The 24,795-nt window shown below is 41.4% G+C and overlaps 2 protein-coding genes across 4 annotated transcripts in view; one reads left to right on the top strand and one right to left on the bottom strand.

Moving 5' to 3' along the window:
• FGF14 (fibroblast growth factor 14) overlaps positions 1 to 5,310 on the top strand; it is a 618,100-nt gene extending 612,790 nt beyond the window's left edge. For 2 of the 3 annotated variants that reach the window (XM_037896444.2, XM_007066239.4), the window contains exon 5: positions 577 to 5,310. In XM_037896444.2, the coding sequence (XP_037752372.1) occupies positions 577 to 713 (137 nt within the window). In that variant the 3' untranslated portion in view covers positions 714 to 5,310. The remainder of the gene's footprint in view (positions 1 to 576) is intronic. The other variant, XM_043535197.1, reaches the window with a different exon arrangement.
• ITGBL1 (integrin subunit beta like 1) overlaps positions 1,230 to 24,795 on the bottom strand; it is a 254,672-nt gene continuing 231,106 nt past the window's right edge. The window contains exons 10-12 of the mRNA XM_007066259.4: positions 15,465 to 15,611; positions 10,082 to 10,195; positions 1,230 to 8,606 (exon numbers count right to left, since the gene is read on the bottom strand). Coding sequence (XP_007066321.2) covers positions 8,515 to 8,606; positions 10,082 to 10,195; positions 15,465 to 15,611 — 353 coding nt within the window. The 3' untranslated portion in view covers positions 1,230 to 8,514. The remainder of the gene's footprint in view (positions 8,607 to 10,081; positions 10,196 to 15,464; positions 15,612 to 24,795) is intronic.

Genomic DNA, 24,795 nt, shown 5'->3' with positions numbered 1-24,795 from the left:
TTCTAGTTTTTGACGCTGAAAATAAGATCCTCGTGGCATTTGATAAAGAAATAACTTAATGATGTACACCAGTAAATATCAAGAATCCTTAAAATGTAATCGGAAAATTCAGTTTTGACTACTGACCTATTTTTTAATAAGACTGTGCAAAGCCCGAGGGGTTTTGCTGTACAGCTCATTCTTCCATATTGTACAAATTGAGATAGAACGATTGCTTTTCATTTCTGAAGCTTCTATAAACAAGTCACATTATCCATTTAAAAACAAAGGGACAATTTCCTATTGTGCATGTAAGTCAGGGGTGACGGAGGAATAAAGATACTTGGATTGTGTGGAAAATATATTAGTGGCTTAAAATAGTCCCTTTCAAAGTAGCTAATCTCCTTCACACAAAAAGGAACAGAGAGACGATTAAAACACTTGTTCTCGTAAGGATGATACCCAAAATAATTTGTAGAGCATATTTTTATAAGTTCTATGGCCTGTATTATACAGTAGGTCACAGAGGGCCCTTCTGGCCTTGGAATCTATGAAAATGAATCCTTCTGAAGTTTTTTTTTTCCCTTCTTCCTTTAGTTGCCATGTATCGAGAACCATCCTTGCATGATGTTGGAGAAACAGTGCCAAAGGCTGGGGTAACTCCAAGTAAAAGCACAAGTGCATCTGCAATAATGAATGGAGGCAAACCAGTGAACAAGAGTAAGACGACATAGCCAGATCCTCACAGGTGTTGTGACTTATTGAGCCCTGAGTACAGTTGAGCAATTTATCCTTGCCGGACTCTCCGACTTCAGTGTCTGTGGATCAGCTTGAGGCAAGTGAATACTTGCTCTTTGCTGTTTCTGAACTAAATTGTTGCAAGTGGATAAATCTCAACATGTAGCTCCTCCCACAACAAGAAGACACCTGGATAACCAGCTAAACTCAGACCATGGAATGCCCTACCAGATATGGAATGCCTTTTTAATATCTTTTCTGTGACTGTGACACTTCATGTGAATGACATACTTCACAAGTACACTTGATACCTTGCCTGCTGACAGTTACCCATAATCCCTTTTTGAGTCCAGTTTCAGCGAAATCCATGTGTTTAAGTTCTATTTTGTAGCACACAGATAATATCAAGTAATTTCTAGTTAGACGCTGTAAACCTGTGCTGTTATGGATTTCTCTTCTTCCCTTTTTTTTACAAGGCTGCTTGCTCCACTGTCTGTGACCTTTTGCAGGGATTGTGGTTCTCTAAACTTAAATGTTGCAGGTGGCTTAGTTCTGAAAGCAATCAGGGAATCAGGAAGCCTTCAAAAACCTATTATTATGAATTATATCTATGAAGACTAGGATCATTGTCTCCGACGTAGAATATTGATAAATGTGAATACACTTTAGTAACCAGTACCATGCTCCTGAGGTTGGCATTATTGTGGTGGGAAAAGTGTCAAACACGACCAGTAGAAAAATTTTTGAGACTAGTGTTTGACATCTCCCTATAGTTTCTTTTTGTGTGTGTGTTTTATACATATCACAGGCTTACTGGTAATGGTAACATTTGCCTTGCCCAGCGAGCAAGACCCACTCATTTTTGGGAAAGTGGGTCCAAAGAACTCTGTAGGCCTTGTAGGCCTGAATTAAGGCTCATTTTTCACCTACTAATCATCATTGTTTGAAAAACAATAATTAAGACTAACAAGAATTGCGCTACCTAAATCCAGTTCAGATCTAATCCTTTCCTGTTTTTAATTAACTGAATTTAATGCCATCATTATTTTGGCTGTTTCCCACTCTTCCTCAGCAAAGCACGGGCAAGGATGATGTTGTGTTCTTTTTAGCAGCACCAATGCAAAGGGTGGTTACAAATTATACTTTAAATATATTTAAAATTATACTTTTAATTTTTTTTTAAACTGGGTCTATTAGAAAACATTAACAAAAAATGTTTAGCTCAGCATGCAGAGTCCAGTCCTATGTATTTCACCCTGTAACCCATACCTCTAACCCAGCTTTTTAGGATGTTCCCACCCAGTTGCTAGATAAACGGTGCCTTGCCTTGCTTTCTGTATATTATACATTCTAACTAGCGGAAATCAAACCCATTATGAGATTGAGTCCTTGGATCATGTTCAATTGCTTCATGAAAAATATTGGTGACATTTCACTGGTGTCAGTTAACTGTCATGAAACCAATTGAGAAAAAAATAAAATGGGTAATAAGCTTTAGACAGTACAACAAAGATGCCATTGTAGTGTTAAATACTGTAGGTAATGAGTTTCAAATATTTAGTCGCATACTTTCAAAAGACTGAAATAAGGCTATTCTGTGTGTGCTTAATAGGCATTTGCTTCTCAGAAAGGGCAACAAGTACCTGAGTTTTGGCAAACTGTGTGTGACAACCTTCTATTGGCCTCTTGCTGTTATCATGTTTAAGGGAGACAGACTTCATCCTTCCCTTTTGAGCAATTGTATTTACTGAAAAAAATAATTTTCTCATGGCATTACACAGAGCTCTGTGACAGGCCACCAGTTGTTTCAAATTGCTGGCCTGTTTAGCTGCATACTGATTCAGTCTACATTAACTCTCCATGCTTTGTCATACGGGAGGGGTTCCATTTTAATAAGTAACCCAGCATATTGTTCAAGTAGGTTATTGTAATGCTGCTATGAGTCTTTTGACAGTTTTAGGTTCCTTGTTTAGATACTGTGTAAAACAGACAAAGTTTGGGGCTTTTTAAAGAGCCGAGTGAAACATATCAAGTGAAGTTTGTTTGTAAGTATTTAAACAAAGACAAAGCTACGTTAATGCTGTGACAAAATGTGCATAAAGTAACTTTTGGCCCAGATCATCCCCTCCTCTGGTGGCTTTAAAGGAGAAAATTTCCATGAGACACCCCTTGTGGTGAGCCTCCCATCTCATCCCACCAAGAGGGGTGGGACTTGTGGGCCCCCCCCCCCCCCCGCCAAAAAAAAGGCTATGAAGCCTCCCCTGGTGGATCAGTAGGAGACCAGGACTACCAGAGTAGAGCTCTGCCCTGGCTCTCTGGTGGCGTCCTGGCATTGGAGCCTCAATGACCTCCCCGTCCCCCTCACCTCTGCTGTAGCGCCTCTTGGGATTGGGGAAGGGGGTTATGCGGAAAAGCTGCATTATCTTTTGTGTCTAATGTTCACAGAGCTGGTGAGGGAGCCTATGTGCATTCTTGCCCTGTCCCACTCAGTCTCCAGCCTGCCCAGTTTGGACCCTGGACTGCACAGAGGTGGCTCTGCAGGGTCCAGAGTGTGAGAAAGTGCCACAGAAATGCCTGAGGTGTGCCCTGAGGATGTAGAGAGCACAAGCTGGTCCTCTGAATTTCAGCTCTCTGGAACTGGTGTCCCACGGCCATATACATCACCATTGTCACGTTTAAACCTGACATCTCAGGCAGCTATTATCTCTGCCAACCCGTTGACTAGTTACAATTAAGGCTGAATTTATTTTTGTACATGACTAGTATGTACTGTAAATGTATCACCAGTTTTATTTTTGTTTACAGGGGTTGCCTGTAAGGATGTTTAATCCTGTGAATGGATGTCTTAAAACAATTTCTTCTAAAGTCTGTTTAAACATAGAGCACAGGGGTCTTTGTTATTTGTGCTTTGGTCACTCCTTTAATTTTGTCTCTTGTCTCATCTGTTGCATGGGAAGAGGATGGCAATGATGAACTGCATGTAGTAGGCTATGCGTATCAAGAACTGTTGGTATGTATTACTAAATTTACATACATATATGCAAAGAGTTGGTTTGCATTGTACAGTTTGTGTTTATTATCATTTGTTGTATACACAGAGGCAACATATTGAATAAAATGTTTATATGAAGGCATATTGAAAAACAAAACAACTTTATCTAACAAGCAGAATGTGCAAAATAACATTGCACTGGCCACAATATAGTGAAACCATGTAGCTAGGTTGGCAAACTCAATTCTCCCCCTTTACCATGCCAAAGAAAATTTTAGCTCCTTGATATATTACCTCTCTTGCTCCAGGATAAGACTTCGCCATTTTGTTCCCTCTAAAATTAATTTTGCTGTTAAGTGAAAACTATTTTCAACTGTCTGTTACTACTAAAGTACTGTATAGTAAACCTGATGAATTAATTTATATTTACAGATTTTGTGTTTTGTATTTCCATGTACAGCAATGTATGTGACTCTACAGTATGCCAGACATTTGCATGCTGTGTTTTGTAGTGTTCCTTCCTTTCTTTTTATTTAATCCCAGAGAGCGTGGTTTGCACAGTGGTCCAAAAAAGAAATCCCAATCTCTTCACTGTCTATCTCACTAATGCACAGGTACGTTAATAATGCAGATGGGCATTATCTCTTCATTTTCCCTCTGAAACAAAAAGTTCATTTTTATTTCAGCAACAATTTTGGCAAACTATCAGTCACGCATACACACACAGTTCTTGTGCATCCGATGAAGTGAGCTGTAGCTCACGAAAGCTCATGCTCAAATAAATTGGTTAGTCTCTAAGGTGCCACAAGTACTCCTTTTCTTTTTGCGAATACAGACTAACACGGCTGTTACTCTGAAACACAGTTCTTGGTAGCTATGTACAAATTGAATAAAGCACTATTTTAGTTGGGCTTAAAAAGCGTTTTATAGATTCACATGAACCCTTACCAGCTTGGTCATGTTTATGAAAAACTACAGTAGCTTCTCCAGAAATATCACAAGTGGTTGGTAGCTCACTTAACACCTCTTTTGCTTCTTCTCCTATTCTTTAAGAAATGCTCAAATCAACATGTTTATGTATTGTCATTTTTTCATCCATATGATTTGTATAACAAAATTAACCCACAAAAGAATAAAAGGACCTTCTTTCACAGTGTATTTACTTGAAAGAATCTTGTAAAGCTCATAATTGTTTACACACAGAGGGACAAATTCTCTGCTGCTGTAGTGTTATAGCAGTCAGTCGAGTAGACAGAGAGATTGACCCATGTATTAAAGGTGTGTCTTGTTGATCCATCTGTTCTGTGGTACAAAGTAGAAATATTCAACTCCATTCAGGTCAGAAAACATAGGAAAATTAGACATAGTATAGTTTTGTTTAAATGCTCCTTTGGATAAATTTGTGATCTGTGCAATACATTTCAAGATTTTTTCAGGATGTCTAATGCAAGTCCTATGATTTTTTTTTTTTTTTAATGTAACAAAATCTTTGTTCTAGAGCCCAGTTGTAAAAATATTCAACTTAGTTTTATTTGTCCCTGGACTACAGTACGAAATATAATTTAGAAGTAAAGTGAGTCACCATTCCAGGAAGAAGGAGGGCAGTGCATCAAAAACACCAAGCCAGGGGTACATGATCAAATCTCCAGCTACACGCCTCTGAAAGAGAGCTTGACCATTTACCCTCCCAGAAATCCTTTCCCTTTGCTAAATCATGGATACAAGCAAAACAGTGAACAACAAGTTTATGTCTGAAACCCAAAAAGAAGTTATATAGAGTGGCCACAATCCTGCAAAGTGCTGAAAGTGCTCAGAAGTAGTATTCAGCACTTTTCAGATGGTGCCCTTTTTATCACAAGAATGGAGAAATGTATATGTGTTCAGTATCAAACTCCCTACTTATCTAACCAGCTTTCTCTTTCTGTAATTACTGTTTGCCCGAGACCTGGAAGCAGTGACATAATTAGTGTATGTTAATTAGATGGGAAATATTTTTCACTCCCTTGCACCTCTTTTTACTTTTACAATTTAGGCAGACAGTATTTTCACATACATGGAACAATAATATTTATCTTCAAGTCTTATTTTTAAAGCAAGGGAATAAGTTGCGTAGAAGATGTACTGGGACTCATATCACTAGTTTCCTCAGTGTGGGAAAAAAAGCTGTTCAAGCCACACACACAAAAAAAGAACAAAAAATGGAAAAGAAAATAGATATCCATTACATTTTGAGCAGTCTTAGTAAATACTATATGGCTTATAGCACAGTTTTGCTTTGATACTTTATATTTTACTTAATCCCAGGCACTAGTTTTGTCAAAGAGAATTTTAAAATATTTTTTTTAAATAAGGCGATATTAATCCACCCCAGTAGCTGAAAATTAAAAAACAAACCTATTATGGAAGTGTTTAAAAGTTTGTCTTACTAGAAATTAGACTCACTTCTATGTTTTTAGTTTACAAACTTAAAAGGAAAACAAACAAAATCACACAGTAAAATAAAATACATCAATCAAATATTACATGACACACAGATATCCAGCAATTTATGGCCTTAGAATCATTTTCCAGTCTAGGAATATGGCTGCCTGAAATATCATAGCTAAGATACAGTATTTTGTTTGCTAGTTTGTTTAAATGATACCAAGTATCTATTCAATCTAAACAACATTGATTTTCTACTTTGTTAGCTGTACAAAGTACTGTACATACATGGGAGACATAATGAAGCTTGATTTCCTTTTCTCTTTCATTGACTCAGAAGTACCCACATCTGTAAGACATTTATTACAATAAGAGACTTCAGATCTGTGTTAATTTATATAGAAATAAAACCAACAAGCTTGTGTTCACCAGTCAAAGACCAGCGTCAGCAAATGTTCAAATGACACAGTGAAATACCTAATCTCTGTACAGTTTAACGGTTACAACCATAAAATATAAAATGTGATTTCAAAACTTGTTTTACTTCAAAGTTTGTTTATGCTGCATCAATACATTTGAGAACTCTGCCTGATATTTTGGTTATCGAAGGAGAGGCAGTAGCAGCTTTTGGGTATAGTTGTCTCTGTGAATGTGCAGAACTCCCATGAATAAGTTATGCACAGACATTTAGAGGTGACTGGATTACGCCTCCCTGAGAACATGGGCTTTGAAAAGCTGCACATTTATGTTTAAAAAGAAAATGAGGTCAGAGCAAGAGCAAGCTAAATGCGGGGGGGGGGAATGATTGTTGAAAACCTTTCCATCGCGCACCTGAAGTTTTCACATTATAACTGTTACATGTTCTGTACTGGTGTATTTTCCAATTTAAATAATCAATGTCCTTTCTATAAGAAAACAAATTTCTAGTGTAATAATGGAAATACCATTTTTCAGTTGATACACAGGTTCCTTATTTCTTAGTCTTGTATCAAACTAAAAGCCTGAAACTTGACACCTACATCACAACATAACAATATCAAAGTTTGATTTGTTTTGTGATTTAATCAAAATGTCAATCACGTTTGAAAAGAAAATGTACGTCTTTTTTCGCTCTGAAGAATTAAAGGGCTGCCAAACCTACACGTAGGAGGGAAAAAAGATTCAAATGTAAATAACTTAGGGAAGTCCCAAGATAGTTGTGCATCTTTCATAATTCAATGTGAATTTCCCACTGAGCAGCATTTCACCATTGATAAGAAATAAAAATTTTGTTCATACCCCTGCACTGTTTGTATTTACTGTTCGAAAACTGCAATTCAATTATTTTGTTTCCACCATTGGAACATCTTTCATTGACAGCAGTGTGCAGTACAATGTACCTGATTTTCTAATTCAGTTGACGGTCGGACTCCCAGCCTCTATAAAAGTAATAAGATACAGTGAATATCGTGTGTGACAGTGTAATCTGTTCCGAAATAGTGAGTCCTAATAGCATACAGAATTGGAATCCTAAAAGTTACCTAATACATTTTCATGTGCTTTTCTTTTTAAGATGACTAGGTAAGTGTACATACATAACACTATGGTAAAAGTACATACAAGTTATAAGATATTTATTAAATATAGCAACTCATTTATCAGGATTTTTTTAAAAAAAAATCTTATCCTACAGGTTATGTATTTGAGAGTGTAGTATGAAGACTAAATAACCAGTTTAATGATATTGTAACCACAGAAATCAAGATTTATTTATTTTTTTAATTGCTCTGTTCTAGCAATGGGGTCTGGTTTTATAATTTGGGTCATTGGCCTACTCTCTGGGGTTGTTTAGGTATTTGGATCTCAGTTATACAACTGCAGATCTCTGACAAAAGTTAAAATAATTAGTTTTGAGGAGCAATTTACAGCTTCTCTTGTTATTGGAGCAGGGAAATAATCAGAATTGGAAGGAAAAAAACCCAGCCAAATAATAATGTATTTGACAGATACCAGAAATAGCATCAGATACCTTTTTTGACAAATATCCAGCCAGCTCTACTCTTTTATATGAATGCCATTTCGTTACGTAATGGTGTCGAGATTTGACAACAAGCTAAACTATGCAATAAAGCTTTCTTGTATCACTTCAGTGGAGCCAGGAATTCAACCCTTAAGACTTCTAAGGCCAGTCTCACTCCCACTGAAGTCAATGTGAGTGTGGTAAATTAATTCAATAGGAGCAGGAGTAGACCTGCAGTTGGTTGTTATGAAACACAGAAACTTACATTGGTCTATTTGAATATTTCTGGTGGTGGTTCTATGTGGTTTGCCTTGCATTTAATTGTTCTAGCAGCCTAAAAAACCAAACCAAACCCCTCAGTCCTTGATGCTCCATGTTATGATTAAGGGTATTCTGTGCCAAGCCAGATTTCACAAGCATTCCCATTCCATCCTTCCCAGCATTCACAGTTTCCACAGCTACATACACCATTGCCTAGAACAAAACAAACAGGAGATAATTACTATAATTGAAATGTACTGCATTAAACTGTGTTGTTATAGGAAGAAACGAGCCATAATAAAACATTTTTACTGTCCCTTTACATATTTTTTTGTTGAGAGCACTTTACATTTGATTAAGCAGCCACCAAAACCCTACATTTTCAAATAATTAATGGCATCTTTACAGCAATGCCATCAGCAGAATAATAATTATTGTAATTATGCCATCATGGTTTGGACCCAAGCTGTTTCTATGTTGTCTTAGTGTTCCCACTATACTTCAAGATGTAAGGAAAAACTAGAACTATTTAGCTGAAGTTAAACTGTTGCAAAGAGAATAGTATTAGGAATAAACCTTTGAAATTGAAAAGCACCTTTTTCAGCCGAGGAGCTCAGAGTGTTTGACAAAAAATAGTCTCAGATTGAAAAACTGAGGCACAGAGAGGTTAAGACCAATATTTTCAAACCCCTCCATCACTTGCGGGTGACAAACTCAAGCGGAGTGGTGGAAAATCAGGCCCCAGGCATCTCAAGTTGGCCACTCAAACACAGTGAATGCTTTTGGAAATTTAGTCAGCCAAGTAATTAGTTGCAGATTTGTGAATCATGCTCTGATACCCTTCCTCCTATTCTTTGTTTAAGCAGACACATAGTTCTGTCTTTTGCCACCTCTGTATCCACCGGCTAATAGAAGAATATTGCTAAGCAAAGATTTTTCTAGATGGAAAGATGCAGAGATTGTCCTCTAAGATTTTCATCATGGAACACATAGCAAGTTAATCAAACAGATCACATGTTCCTGCTTGTCACTAGATTTTTCTCCCTTCTCTGTTAAAAGCAAGTGTTGGCAGTCTACCCATTTCCCTTTGCATCTGCCATCTAAACCCTGAGATAGGTGCAAAAGACTTTAGTCAGCATCCAACATGTCATAAAAAAGACTGTCAGGCATCTCAGCATCCCAGTGAGAGTTGTCTTGATGCCAAGGAAGTCTATGAAAAAAACATGACTATTCCCCTCATCATAATATAAGCACCTGCTCCTGCTGCATTACCAAGGATTCTCAAACTAAATGGTTTCTAAATGCATTACATACATTCATCATAAAAAGTGAAGTAAAGATGGTGATAGCAACAGAAACCACTGAATCGCAACCTTCTCATACATGTTCATTTCCGTACAGGAACAGGTGATAGACAAAAGCATTTTACTTTTTGGATGAATTTCACAAGTGATTTAATTATTGGTATTCATGCTTTGGATTTCAATTTTCCTTGCAAAGTGTGAAATTGATTATTCATCACAACACAAAGCAACACTCTCTTAACAGCTAAAGTGATTTTATTAATAGGAAAGTGCTTCTCCTTTCCATCAATGAACAAAGAGAACTTGCTGGGTTTTGTCTAACTTCAATTTGCCTTTATGCACAGTCTGCTTCTCAGAGCAATTAAGGATTAGTCAGTACTGCACCTGTGCAGATGAGACCATCATGTTTGTCACAGTCTCTGTCGTCACATTCACAAAATTCCCCTGAAATGTACCATTCCTGGGATGAACAGATGCACTTTCCACAGTGACAGGAACCTGAAATCACAAAGATTATTACTTGCAATCATAGGGCACCAGCACTTTTCAGGCTGGGATATAACATCTCAGACCCATGCAAAATTGCCATCTAACAAGCTACTGTCTAAAAGAAGATCATCAAGCTAAAAGCTTATTGAATAAAATGATCCTTTACAGGTCAGCCTGAGTATGAAGTGGTGTTCTATGTAATGCCTTGATTTTGCTTCTTTTATTTATTCAGGACTCACATTTAGAAGTTTTGCTTTTGTTCCAGAGCATCACAATCAAGGCTACTCTTCCCAGGAGCTGTTCTGCTTTGTGGCTAGATGAATCAAAATCATGCCTGGTCCAACCTTATTGAAGTCAATAAAATTGCATTGAGATGAAAAATGGCCCATACTGTTTAAGGCACACAAATAGCACCTTGCTGCTCTCTGACCTTTTCTTTCCATTTGTTCTGGATCACTACGGGTCGGATTTTCAAAAACACTAAGTGCCTTAGGAGTACAGGGTACATTGACTTTCAATAGGATATGCTCCTAAGTCACGTGGACACTTTAAAAATCCCACTCTTTCCCACATTTCAGGAGGCTTTCCTTTATTACAGTAGGGAGCCATCAAGGTGCTCAGTGCTGTACAAACCAGAGAAACACATGATGATCCAGCCCCAGAGAATGTACAATGTACCTTAGACAAAGATATTTAATTCACAGAAATCTATACAGGGCCTGATCTAAAGCCCATTGCAGTCAAATTTGCATCTTTCCATTAAGTTCAGAGGGCTTTTGCTCAGGCTCACAGTCAAAACTCAAAGTGGAAACTTTCCTTTAAATTTTGAGCTGTGTAAATCAATTGAACATTCCCCAGAAAAATCTCCACAACAAACCCTGTACTATTTATCAATTGAATCTATTTCTATTAATTAAAAACTTCAAAGTAGCACAGGTACTGACCCTCTTTAAAAACGTAACAGTCACTGAATTACTGTAGGTTGATCAGAGTTAATTTACAGCATTAGTGTAGGGATAAATTGTCTTAAACTATAACATACTGTAATATACAAATAAAGGACTTATACTTGGGAACAGAGACTTTAGCATGAATTTCTCTATGGTTTATTAACATGCTGCCTATTAAACTATGCAAATAGGGAAATATTCACTTTTAACTGAGGGTAAAATATTCAGTGCACAAAGAGGCAATGGAGGAAAGCACATACAGTAAGATAATTTAAAGATTACTGTACTGGCCAATCTTATATTTCATTATGTATTTGAGATTGATTTAAGCCAGGTGTTTCTATTTCCAAATCAACTACAAAGCACCAACAGCTACACCTGTTGATGCCAAGAAGAGCCAAACAGGATGTGAATTTTAGCAAGAAACATTAAGAAGAAAGCAGAGTATTGTAACTCACAGCTAACCAAGACTTATTAAAGGTATTTTGTAGACAATACAATACATGTAACATGTAAAAGGAACTTAAATAAATCAGAAAGAAAAGGAGTACTAGTGGCACCTTAGAGACTAACCAATTTATTTGAGCATAAGCTTTCGTGAGCTACAGCCCACTTCATCGGCTGCTCATGCTCATGCTTATGCTCAAATAAATTGGTTAGTCTCTCAGGTGCCACTAGTACTCCTTTTCTTTCTGCGAATACAGACTAACACGGCTGCTACTCTGAAACCTTAAATAAATCAGGTTCCATAATGCATCAGTATGTTACAAAATCTCTTTCCTGCCTTGGGAGCCTCCTCACTTTAATTAAAAATAGTCTAATTAGTTAGGGTAGTTTTCCTGTAATTCTGGCCAGATCCTTTTTGTCTCATTGACTAACCTGAGTCCAGCCTAGTCACAGCAACCATCTGCTGCCCTCCAGCTATTTCTGAAGCAGCAGCAGCATGGTGGGTGTTTCTGTTTTCACTGTTAAGAATATTTACTATAGGCGGCGAGCCAAGATTTTGAAAAGTGACTAGTAACGCCTGATGTATGTTAAAGTGGCCTCATTTTCAAAAAGTACTGAGCAGTCACCCTGTGAAAACTAGTATCACAAGTTGACATCCAAACACTGAGGCTTCCCCTAATCAGTTGTCACTTTGCAAAAATGCTGGCCAGAATTCCTGCAAAGATTTAGTAGCTGTGAAGCTAGGTACTCACTGTTGACAAGCCAGTTATTTCACAAACAACAGCACTGGTATGCAGAGAACTGGCTCAACATTTGGCCTTACATTAGGACTTCTGGACCCTGCCATTCACTCTAGCTACAGACAATATTTACAAACCTGCATGCATAAGGTTAAGGTCCCAAATTCATGTTTAGGCATGCAGGGGGAGATTTTCAGAAGTGCCTACCGCCTGGTCTACACTCACAAGCTTTACCTACTAGTAGAATTGTTTCCATGGGGGGGGGGGGGTGACTTTATTTTGATTGTATTTTTACTGATCTAGTTATACCAGCAAAAGCCCTAATGTGGACACAGTTTTACTGGCAATACCAGTTTAGTTATTCCCCATCCCATAAAGGAATAAGCTGCACCAGTATAAGCATATTTATACAGATATGACTACATCCACATTAGCAGGATTGTCCTGTTTTAACTATGCCAGTATAGCTAAAGTGGTATAAATTTTATGTGTAGACATACTTCAAGCTGTCAGTGGGAGTTGTGCTCTTAAATCAAAACCGCTTTTGAAAAGATATTTCACCCTTGTTTCCTAAATAGCAATTTAGAAGCCTTAGTTTAGGCAATCGGATTTGAAAATTTTGGCCATAGACCACTGAGTATAACTTACCTTCAGGCTGCTCCAACTTACATGGGAGACCAGACAGATACCTGGCCAGCCCCAGCATCAGGGTGGTCAAAGGTGGCTTTATACCATCTTGTCTTTCCACCCCCTGGTTCTGTGCCAAATGCAGCGTGGCCAGATGTGAAGATCTGGCCTCAAACTAAAAAGTTCAAGCTGCAGGGTCAGATTGTGGGGTCTGGCTAAGGAGTTCTCAGAGCAGGAGATGGGGCTTGGGAATGACAGCTTTCTGCCATCTTTACAATGAGGAATAGCTGTTCAATTATTTTGCCTTTAAAGTTACAAAAAAATTGTTTATACTTAAGATCATAAATTGCTCACTGGCTTGTTTTAATCATTTCAGTTCACCTCTAACTATTTATAATAACAATTACCCTGAGACCACATCTGTGCAGAGAAGAATTTTAGTCTTTGGTTAAAATGAAGTAAATCCCAAAGATCATTGCTCTCCTGTACACGTTTCAAGGTAATGACAGCTATGTTTGATCGAAACAATGGTGAAATTGTGTCATTTCCTTCTTCAACATTTTGCCTGTGGGTAGAATTTCCTCATTTTCTGTAGTATTGGGACTGTTGATGGGAAAATAAACAGTATAACTGTGATGGGGTGTTCATCCCACACTAGCTTAGGAATGGGCCAATTACATGAATAGGTCTCAACTGAAGGGAATTATGTGGCCTAAGTAACCCCAGAGGGATGATGGAGCCCCTCTGAGAAGAAACAGGCACAGCTAGTATAAAGCCAGGAAGTCGGTAACAAAGCAGGACTGCCATGAGGGAGTCTGCAGCCACTCTCTGGGTGCTAGAGTGGGAAGGAAGGAAACCCAGGGGAGAGTAGATACCTCCAGGGATCTAGCCCTAAAGGCAGGGTTTACCCAGAAGGTGGTGGAGCGAAAGCCTAGGAAAGGTCTCCAAGAAACAGCAGCAAATTGAGACGCTGCAGACATTGGCTGATGATTGGACAGTCCCTGAGGTGGAACCCAGAGTAGAAGGTGGGCCCCGGTTCCCCTACCAGCCACTGGGGAAGTGGCACCATCAGGAGAGTGGGGGAGAAGACTGTCATTTTGGATGGAGAGACTTTGATAACTCCCGGAAGGGGAAAACACACAGCGAGCTGGCCAGAGGGCCAAGCCACAAAGAGAGAGCACCCTGAGTTGCAGAGAGAGAGAGAGAGATGGGGCAGCAGGGTGCACGAACAAGCAACAGAAAAGGGAGGAGCTAATCCTCAGAGCAGCCAGGAGGAGGCACCCTAGCAGTGAAGGGAGCCTGGTACAATAATCAAGAACAGAATTCTGACCCATTATGTTACCTAAAGAGAGAGGACCAGCTCTTTAGCCCTGGTTACATTCCTTTTGCACCAAGTTAAAACTCCCAAAAAGAGGCAACGAGGGAGTTGCCTGATGCAGAGGAACCCTGCAGCCAGCTTTACACCAGCTGCTGCTGCTCCTTGTCCACACTGGGGAGGCTATGGAAGAAGTAGTGGCATGACTGGAGCAGGTGGGGTCAGAAAGTACTGCACTCCAGAGCCAGCAGCATCGTCCCCAGGAGACCATTCCAGTTGGCATAAATTGGTGGTGGCTGCTGTAACTTGTGCCAGAGGTTGGTTCAGCCTCCTACCTCCCCCACTTTGCTAGCCCCAGCATCAAAGACGGCAGGATGTAGGCTTGGAACCATGTTTCGTCTCCCACATTGGTCTGCTGGGGGGGGGCGAAGGGGGGGTGAGTGTGAGATATTTTTATGTAGGTGGTTTACACCATAGCGAGCCAGAAATCCTCTTTCCAGTGAAATAAATTGTTCCAAGCCTGGGAGAGAACACCCCGAAAGAGCTTAGTTTAGTTATATTTCAGAAGCATCTAATAATTATGTCTCTCTCTAGGCCAAACCTGTACAGCTGGACTCACATGAAGGCAGCCAGGACTTCCAGCTGGAGATGTGAAAAAACACAACAGTGCAGATAATATGTTTTAAAATGTTTTTAAAGGCGGGGGGAGAGAAGTCTTAGGGAGATTGTGGGTATTGCCAAGGCCTTGCTTTCCCCTCGCATGGCTTTTGGACAGGCATAGCAAGTGCTGCTGCTCAACATGTACACCACAGTGCGACTTGCGGCACTCTGCTCTCCTTTATTAGCACCGCCGTGCTGCAGGCAGCCCCTGCCACTCAGCACTACTCAATCAAATAGCAGAATTTAGTTCATAGGATACAACTACCCAAGACAGACGCAGACAAAAACAGCTCTGTGAAATCCCCTGCTGTTAGCAAATGGCACTGGAGAGCAAAGCAGCTGAATGCGTGTGCACGTAGGGAGCGTTTGACACAGTGGGTGTGATAACAAGGTTAGATGCATTATGAAGCCAGTTATACCAGCCCTCTAACAATGGGTGACTTTGGAAGAAAGTGTTACTAAACAACAACCCACATCCATACATTTTAATCTTCCAGAAGAGTGATGTAAGGTAGCTCAGCTACCAATGCATTGCTTACCCTTTCCCGAGCACAATATGCCATTGGCTGATTCACAAAAGCTTTTGCTCTCATCTTCTGTCATGTTGCACTTTCTTGGGTGTTGACACAACTGTCCAAACCATCCATCCTCACAAACACATCGACCGCAAGAACAGAGGCCATGGCCTGTAATGACAGCAGGGGAGCAAGCATGTTACACAGACAGGAGAAATTACCTACATTTCTAGCCGAGGAAAACACTGAGGCAGCTCGGCATGGAATTGCCTAATTGAACCCCCAGGCATTTACTCATTCTGGGTCAGAATGTACTGGTACAGCATGCCTACGAGACAGGAAGTATTATCGTCTTCAGCTATCCTGGCCTTGTGCTAAGCAAGGTGGCCCGGTGATGTAAAGAATGGCTGGGCTCTGGCCTCTCAGTTCCCTATCCCCAGCTCTTCTCCCTTGCAAGAGCCCTTGCCCTCCTCCGCTTCCTGTGGCTCCTGTCCCACCGTACCAGCTAGCACATTGGGCATACCACAGAGCTCTCTCCCTCTCTGGGATGGGATGATCCATATGCCACAGCACAGTACAGCATTAACAAAATAAGTGGCTGGCAGAAAGGGGTGGACATTTGGCAGAGTCATCTGAACCGACGGATAAGGCCGGCAGGGAACGTGCAGGGCCCATCACAGGCAGCTGCACCTATGTTCCACAGTTCTTAAAGGGAAGAGTAGGAACTGAGAAGGTGGTGAGGCAGATAACTACGTGATTGCCTGCTTAGGAGCGAGTGAGTAGGATGGTAGCTGGTCAGGGAGAGGAGGTAGGTGAGGAAGGCCAGAAATCTGGAGTTTGGGGACAGGCCTTGGGAATACTTTTTGTCTCTTTCCAAACTTTTGAAAATCCCTCCCCTGAGGAGAGCAATGGGCACAGTCTTGTCCTCAGTCCTAGCCCCAGCTGTTAACTCACACTAGCCCCATCAGTACCAGTGACAGGCATCCAAGTGCGAAGTCTGACAGCTGCTGCTTGTGCTACTGCATGACACCTCACGCTGTCTTGTTATAACAAAGATGAGGAGCAAATGGCGAGGTGTCACAATGGATTCCTTTCACAGGCGTGGCTGGGCCTGACTGCAGGAGTTAAGGCAAGGCGTCCTAAGGGCAGATGGCATGCAGAAGAGGGTGCGAGGGAGAACAGGAATCCACTAGCGATCCCTCGGGATATATATATCTCGGAGGTGGCTGATTAAACAGCAGTACAAAGGATACTGGGGAAGAGAAAGAGAGGGATGGAAGAAAGGATAAAAGGCTGGAGAATAGGGAACAGGGAAACAAAATAGGGAGGAAACGGGGACAATGAACGGATGGAAAATGAGGGCCGGTCAATAAAAGAGGACAGGCGAGTGAGGGAAATACACCAGAATATGTGTGAAAGCAAGGGAGACGCAAGACTGGGAAGCTTGATTTGTTCAGGGCGGAGGGGGAACAGAGAGAGACAGACAGTTGAATAGAAAACTGAGAGCACAAGCCAGAAAGGGAAAGGAAGCAACAAATGGGAAAACCTGAAAGCAGATAGATGATGACAAAGGACAAAAGAAATAGAAAATATGCAAAGAAGCAAGAAATGCCACAAAGCTGAAAGCTTAGTACATTATACTGAATATATTCACATTTCGAGACTTCCCTGCCTTTGCATAGCAGAAAAGGGAATTCCTTAGCTTATACATTTTCAGTGTTTTGAAGATGGACTCTGTACATTGTAAGCAATTATTATAACATAACTATTATAAGGGCAGAGGCAATGAAAAGGAAGGGGGTTAGGGCTGATTGCGTTGGTGGGCTGGGCAGAGGGGAACTAGCATGAGGATCATTCTGGCAGAGTGTGGGGCTGTGGGAAAAGGAGGGACATACCAACACGTTTATGCCGCTAATTTGGGCACAGCTCCCAAGGCAACGATGCAGCTTAACATAATAAATCTTGAAGTAGCATGGGAGGCAGACACAAAGGAGATACAAACCAGGTAAAATGGAATTCCTCAGCACTTCAGTGATACCCAACTACTGTATTAATTGATGTTTTTGAGCTGTTCTTATTCACAGACATGGAGATACTCAGATCTATATTTGAAGTCTAGTGATGTAACAATTGCTAGACCATTCATTGATTATTTCTTCATTTTGGATCCTAATAAGAGTAAAACATTAAATGCTCAATACCTACATGCTTCATGGTATGGTGGGTACGCATGTCTATCTCTGCACTCGCCTTCACAAATATCGCTTGTCTATATACATTTAACATGTATATAAAGCACTACATATTGGTAAACCATAAATAATAAGCAGTCCTGTAACATTTTAGCTTCCATTTTAAGTTGGGTAACAATGAGATTTGTGTTACATACCATAAAAGGCTAAGGATGGCAGCCATCTGTACTTTCCCATATACTGCTATAGTTTAGATTGCATAAGGATATGGGTAAAAACATATGATTTTCTATATTTTCTCATCATGGCCAAGTTTCTCCAAGGGTATTTTGCCTCTTTCACTTTGTTTTCTTTTGTAAAATATGGATTAAATTTTTAAAATATTTCAAATATTGAAGAACTGACTATGCAATACATTGAATAGGACTCACATACAGGAAAATTATTTTTAGAGGTGCAAATACTTGTACTCCTGCAAGCACAAGTGAGTGAATGTGTGATTCACACTGATCCCAATGCCCTCTCTGTGGTTTAAAGAAGGCAGAGGATGACCACATCTGCAAAATTACTGCACAAATCCAATTAAAAGTATCGTAACTTCTGGCTTGGGTTAGAAAGATTTTTTGTTGTTTTTTAATGGGACTTGTGCAATAATTTTGCTGATGTGGCCATTCTCTGCCTTCTACATACCAGACAGGATCCTGAAGTGGAAAGGTCTCTTTCTTAAGAAGTTTACTTCACCATTTATAGCTGCTTTCAGATTGCCACATGTTAATCATTAGCGGTGGGAGAAAGGACAATGCTATCTTGGTGGAGCAGTGAGAACACAAGGGATACTACTCATCACATTGGCTTTCATGATACTAGCCTCTGTCTTTTTCCCCAAAAGGTATCCTTTGGCATACAGCAGCTCCTCAAACTTCTACATTAACTTCAGATTCATGCAGCCATGCAAGCCTTCAAATATCAGTGAAGGAGAGAGCTGTCTTCATGCTGCAGCTTGGACATCACAGAATAGTTACACTTGAGTTCTGGAGGTCTCCATACACCCACTGTTAAGTTTTGGGGTTTTTTTAAATCTCTTGTTACTATCTGGGGGAGAGGATCCACAGTTTAAACTCATATTTATTCATGAAATACAAGGAGTTCCCGGGGTGATTTACTAGCACTGCAGAGTGGTAAACCTTGTGCCCAGGAGCCCCCTAGAGTTTCAAGGCACAGTCTGCATTGCTGGACCATGTCTTGACACTGACTGCACTGCCTCCTCCAGCGCCGGCTACACCCAAACATAAGCCCTGAGACCAATTCTAGCTGCATCAGAGAAACCGGCTAAAGTATGAGATAAGAATAAAGGATCTGACATGCCCATGGCATCTGTTTCACTGCTGGTGCTTACCAACTTCCATGTCAAAACACTACTTTGATGTGCCATGATCACTGCAAACAGCTGAGACTCCATCAAAGCAATTTGGTTGGTTGAAAAGATCAGGCCTATCAATGTATTCTGCTGTTTTAGATAGTCCAAGAGTTAGTCCATTGTTGTTGATGCTACCAGTGCTGGGGTAACCAAAGAACTAGGTTGCTCCTAGGAGTTGAGGGCAAGGTTGACTCCAAAATGGGAGGCCAATGGTCTCACTTGACTCAAAGCTAAATACCACATTACCATAGGCAATGCCCTATTTGAAGTACAGACCGCTGAGCATCACTCAAATAGCATTATGGGGGTACATAGCCTTGGTGAGGGGGGGCAATACAGTGCCAATATATTGCGTGCAGCTCAATTCTCAGGTGCAGAGGCACTGCTTTGAGTTGTCTATTCCATCTGACCATGGAATGGCACAAATGAAGTGGGATCTCAACCATGTTTTTTCCTAGACCAGTTTGTGAGGATGTCCAAGACAGCTCATGTTGTACCAATTGGTAGTACAAAGAGAAGCCAGGAGGGCTTTTAGATGCTTCCTCCAGAAGTTGATTTGCTGAGACATCTGTAAGCAAAGCTCCGAGTGGAGCCAGTCATGGTCCCTTATGAAGAACAGGAGGCAATACTGGAGTTAGGAATACTGTCTCATCATATACTGCTTTACTGTTGTTATTATTAATAAACACTGCTTGCCTCCAACCCTGAAAGACAGCATAAAGTACAGGATAATCATCAATCTACCCAGGTGGGCCAGCCAATGCTGATCATGCTGCATCTGTGAGCTGAAAAAAAATATAATAAGTAATAGGGGCAGAAGAGCACTAGTGTTCTGCTGCTACTGGAGAGCCAGTCATGATCCAGGATTCCTCCATCCTCAGACAGGACCTGAACATTAGAGAACTGCTCCTAGAATGCAGCTTACATATATCAGGAAAGTTGTCATTAGCCATCCTCTTCTGGGACCAGCATGTTGTGCCTTTGTGCCAGGGCATAGAGCCTAGAATGGGAGTCTGTATCTATTAAAAGAGCGCTGCGGAATCCATGACAGGTCCTATTACAACTTCTGTCTGAATGAACGCATCATGGCTCTATTCCTGGTACTGTGATGATGGACAGCTGAATTTTAAGTGTCTCATTTTAATCATGCAGAAACATGGTAATAGGGTCTCAGTCGGGTATACCCTCATTTATCACATCCTTCCCCTTATGTCTACCTACCGACACATGGGCAGCTGGTCTGGAAAGCAAGCTATTAATCAATCTGTGCTGGTCAGAGAACGCTAGTGACAATGTTTATTCAAATCACTTTGATATTTCAGGATTAGATGCTTGCTGAAATGAGAAATGTGAATGACAATCTGAGCCTCCCTTCCTCATGCTCAGAAGCACTCCGCTCTCACTTTAACAGATTCTGTTCAGTCACAGGGTTTAGCTTTCCATTCTCTGCAGCTGGAGTGCTATGATTATTCTTTCCACATTATCACATGTCCCCTGAGAGTGATTGCCTAGGTTATGGTATTGCCTAGGTCAACAGAGCAATGGAGAGAAGAAGAAAAGCCAGAGGATAAGGAGCTCAGCAAGACATCCCAGCAACAACTGTCAGTGAAACTGACGGAGATGCAAGATTAAACAGAGGAGGAACAAACGAAGAGAAAAGAGACTGGCTTGTGAGTTGCCAGCACAAAGATAATGGTTGACATTTTGTGAGTGCATAAGGGCACTTAGGGACATGGTGCAAGTGAAGAGAATGAGATTGAAGGTACGGCCCTATATGATCCCCTAGAGTGGGACTGTTGGGGAATAGAATTCATCAAAAGAGATCAGAAAAATAGTAAGAGAACCAAGCAAAAAAATAGTCCAACAAAGTGTCAAGGGAGGATATGATGTCAAGGAGGGTGAAGTGATAAATGGCAGTGGAGAGGGCAAGAAGGATATGAATGGAATAAGTTCCCTGAGGTGTGACCTGGAAGAAGTTACTTGAAACTTTGTGGGCAGCAGTTTCAGTGGAGTGGAGGAGGTGAAAGCCAGTCTGGAGGATGAAGGAGGAGGAGGGGCATCAGTTGTAAATGGCTCATTACATGAGTTTAAAGGGGAAGGGGAAGAGGGACCTAGTGGAGAGACAGCTGGGGTCAAGGGTTGGCTTTTTGAGGATGAGGAAAATGAAAGCATTCTTGTACTTAGAATAGGGGAGATTAAAGAGGAGGGGGAGTGAGTGATGAAGGGACCAAAAAGGTTGGCAGAGGAGGAGGAGATGGGGACAAAGGCACAGATGGAGAGATTACTCTGAGTTCTCATTTTCTCTCTCTAAGTGACAGGTGAATAAAGAAAGAGGTGCTGAGAATGGGGAGGAGGGAGACCACAGTGGCCTGGGATGATCTTGAAGAATTTGGAGAGATCCTGAAAAGGGAGGGAAGAGACCACAGGAAGGGGAAAGGTTTGAAGAAGGGAATTAAAATCACAAATAAGCAATTTGCTTTGTTAGCCTGGTCTCAGTGTACTTCACATGGGAGGCAGTGGAGCAGTGAATGTAAAGAAACATTTGTAGTGAAAGAAATCTGTGGAGTCCCCAGAGGTGATCAGTGGCATGGGACCAGAAATGGAGGAAGCCAATGTTGGAAGTGAGTGGAGAGGAGGGAGCGGGAGTGAACCCATGGCTTTAAATGAAGACAAACATCTGCAACATGTGTTGACTAAGGAACAAACATAGCATATTATAACAATATTAGCATACACCTGCCGCTGATAAATTATGGTATGAAGTTGAGGTTGTCCTGTCCAGCAACACCTTTGGGATTCAGGATGTCAGCACACTATCACTCCTAGAAATTATGTTTGGGAGTTGGTATGAGACTCCAACTATTTTCCTCAGAGAGCTCTGTAGCCTTCTCCATAGATTGGCTACACAACTCTAAACACCTCCTTCAGAATGCACCAATATTGCCGTGATGGTCAGGACGGGTGAGACTCTGACTGGCAGAGATATGGGTTGGCACAGACACAAGATAGACTAAGTTCCACTCTTTTATTTACAAGGATGTAAATTACTGAACAGGGATATTAGAGGTCAAGAGCAGAACAGCTGCAGTACAGAATTTCCAGGACTCCAGTAGAACAGCCAGACCCAAACTCTTAGCCAAATGCTTTGTCTCAAAACACTGTCCCAGCTGATCTGTAACTCCTTTGCAAACACACTGCATTATTTACCATGACTATGGGCTTTTCTTCCCTGCAAAGTTAACTTGAGTCATAATTTAAGTGTTGACTCTGACTCGATTCCAGTCCAGTCCCTCAACTAGAACATTTTGATGCTTTAAACTCAGGTTGGCTAAAATGTGTTCACTGGTAACATGCCCACTCCACAATACTGCTAGTCCTCCAGTGTCTTCCCACAATTCCTCCCATATGCCAAGAAGGACTGACAAGTTTTCCCACAATTCACTGGAAAGGAATCAGAGTGTCTCTGCTTACTGCAGCACAAAACCCCCTGCGATATGCCCCCAGACGCCATAGCGACACCAATGAGGGAGTGCAGCAGCAGTGAGGATGCAGTAATTTGGACAGTGCATTTCAATGTGGCTATTCACACCCAGGTTAGGCTCACTGGGTATTCAGACCAGGGTACCACTCATCCAGGCTAACTCTGCAGGAAAGACATACCCATACACAAGTGAGTACAGTGCCAGTATGGACACAACAGCTTGAATATTATTATTTCACCGTCTGGTTGAGGTGTAACTCAAGTGTAGATAATGCCAGTTAACTCTGCCGTGAAGACATATGGTTGTCACTCAAAATCACCACTCCAGCCACCTGATCTAGATGTCAACCAAAAACAATCCTGGATTGCAGCTGCTGTGTCTTTACAAGTGACTTGCACAAAAGGAAACCATTTGCAACACAAGAAAGTTCCCCGTATAAGTTATTGTATTGCTAAAGAATCTCTGCCTTTGAGGCAATGGGTGACTACAGCCTCTGAGGAGAGAGACAGCATGGTCTTCTAAATCCCCCTTTTAAATATTCTATTAACTCAGCTCACAAAGAGATAGGTGGACCTGTAATGGACACCTCTCTGCCACATCTCATAAAGGAGACAGTATTAAATCAATTAATTTTGGCTACTGTTTATTTTTTTGAATCCACACAGCCAGCTTGTCCAAGAGTTCACTCGCATTCACAGTTATCCAAACAAATTATCCTATGGCTTCATTAGCACCAGAACCCACCTCCTCCTGGCAAGCGTTTGGTTTCCCGGAAAGGGTCATTTTCCACTAGCTCAAGCTGTGTCTGCACTACTTTATTTTTGCCTCTCCAGGTCACGATGTGGCCAAAAAAATGCTAGACAAGGTTGAACTTTTGAAGGGGGAGGGCAATAATAGAGCTCATCAGCTAATGGGCCGTGGGGCTGCGCATAGAGTTTCTGCAGAGAATTTCTTCTAGAAAATCAAACCAGAGTAGGTGAACTCAAACAGTGCCCATTCTGGTAAACACACATTTGTATGTCTTATTAAAAATATGCCATGAATATGTATTATTCTAATATTAATATACATTAATATCCAATTTATATTATTTAAAATTAATACAAATTCTTCAGTCAAAGTTAGATTATAATTAGGATATAAATAATATGGCAATAATGGTATATTTTACTGGTTCATTAACACTCAGGCTGAGGGCCTGTAAAGAAAATACAAGGGGAACAAGGAAAAGATTAATGAATCCAGGGCTACCCAGGAATTCAGTTGTCACCATACAAACTTAGGTCTGGTCTACACACAGTTGTTGTGCCGGTATAATTATTTCAGACAGGGTATTTTGTTTGTTATTTAATCACAATAGTTACAGCTGTACAGCCCCCTAGTATGGATGGAGTTATATTGGTGCCTTATGCTAGGATAGTTTAGTCTCTTCCCACACAGGACTAAGCTATACTGATATAAACTCACACCAGCATAACTGCATCTGGCCTAGGGGTGTTGTTCTGCTCTAACTGTTCCAGTATAGTTAAAGTGTTTTATGTTTAGACAAGCCCTTAAAGCAGGAAGTAGTGACAGAGCTCGTGTCCATCTGCTCCAAAAATACAGCCCCCGACCATTTGAATTCCTCATAGCAGACACTTGAGCATGTCTGACAATCCAACCAGCAGAAGGAACTGCATGTAAACCATTAGCCAGCACACTGCAAGAGGGAAGAACAAAACCAAGGGAAATGTTGAATTTCAATCAAGGCCATCCCTAGCTATTTTGGTGTCCTACGCAGCCCTCCTGCGGGGGGCTGTGTGGGGCCCCAAGCCTCCGCGGGGGGATGGCCACTTCCTGCGGGAAGTGGAGTGATGCGGCCCCAACCTGCTAAGCCCCCCTGGCTCTCAGCCGCGTGCTGGGGCGCGGTTCCCCCCTCTCCGCAAGCCTGGGAGCGGAGCAGGCTGGGACTGAGTCACTCCACTTCCCGCAGGAAGTGGCCAGCCCCCATCCCCCACAGTGGCCTGGGGCGGGGCCTGGGGCCCCAGGCTGCTCTGCTGCCCTGGCTCCCAGGCTTGGGGGGAAAGCGCCCCTCAGCACTTGCCGGCTGCGCAGCTGGGAGCCAGGGGAGTGGAGCAAGCTGGGGCTAGGTCACTCCACTTACCACATGGTGAGTGCAGGGTCGGGCCTGGCTGCAATCTTCAGGGGAGTGGGGGCGGGGAAGGAGTGGGGGCTGGGGAAGAGCCGGAGCAGGGGCTGGAGCAGCTGCGCAAGGCACCAGGAAA

This window comes from Chelonia mydas, chromosome 1 (genome assembly GCF_015237465.2).
Source record: "Chelonia mydas isolate rCheMyd1 chromosome 1, rCheMyd1.pri.v2, whole genome shotgun sequence".
Classification (NCBI taxonomy): domain Eukaryota; kingdom Metazoa; phylum Chordata; order Testudines; family Cheloniidae; genus Chelonia; species Chelonia mydas.
This window is presented reverse-complemented; position numbering and strand designations above follow the sequence as displayed.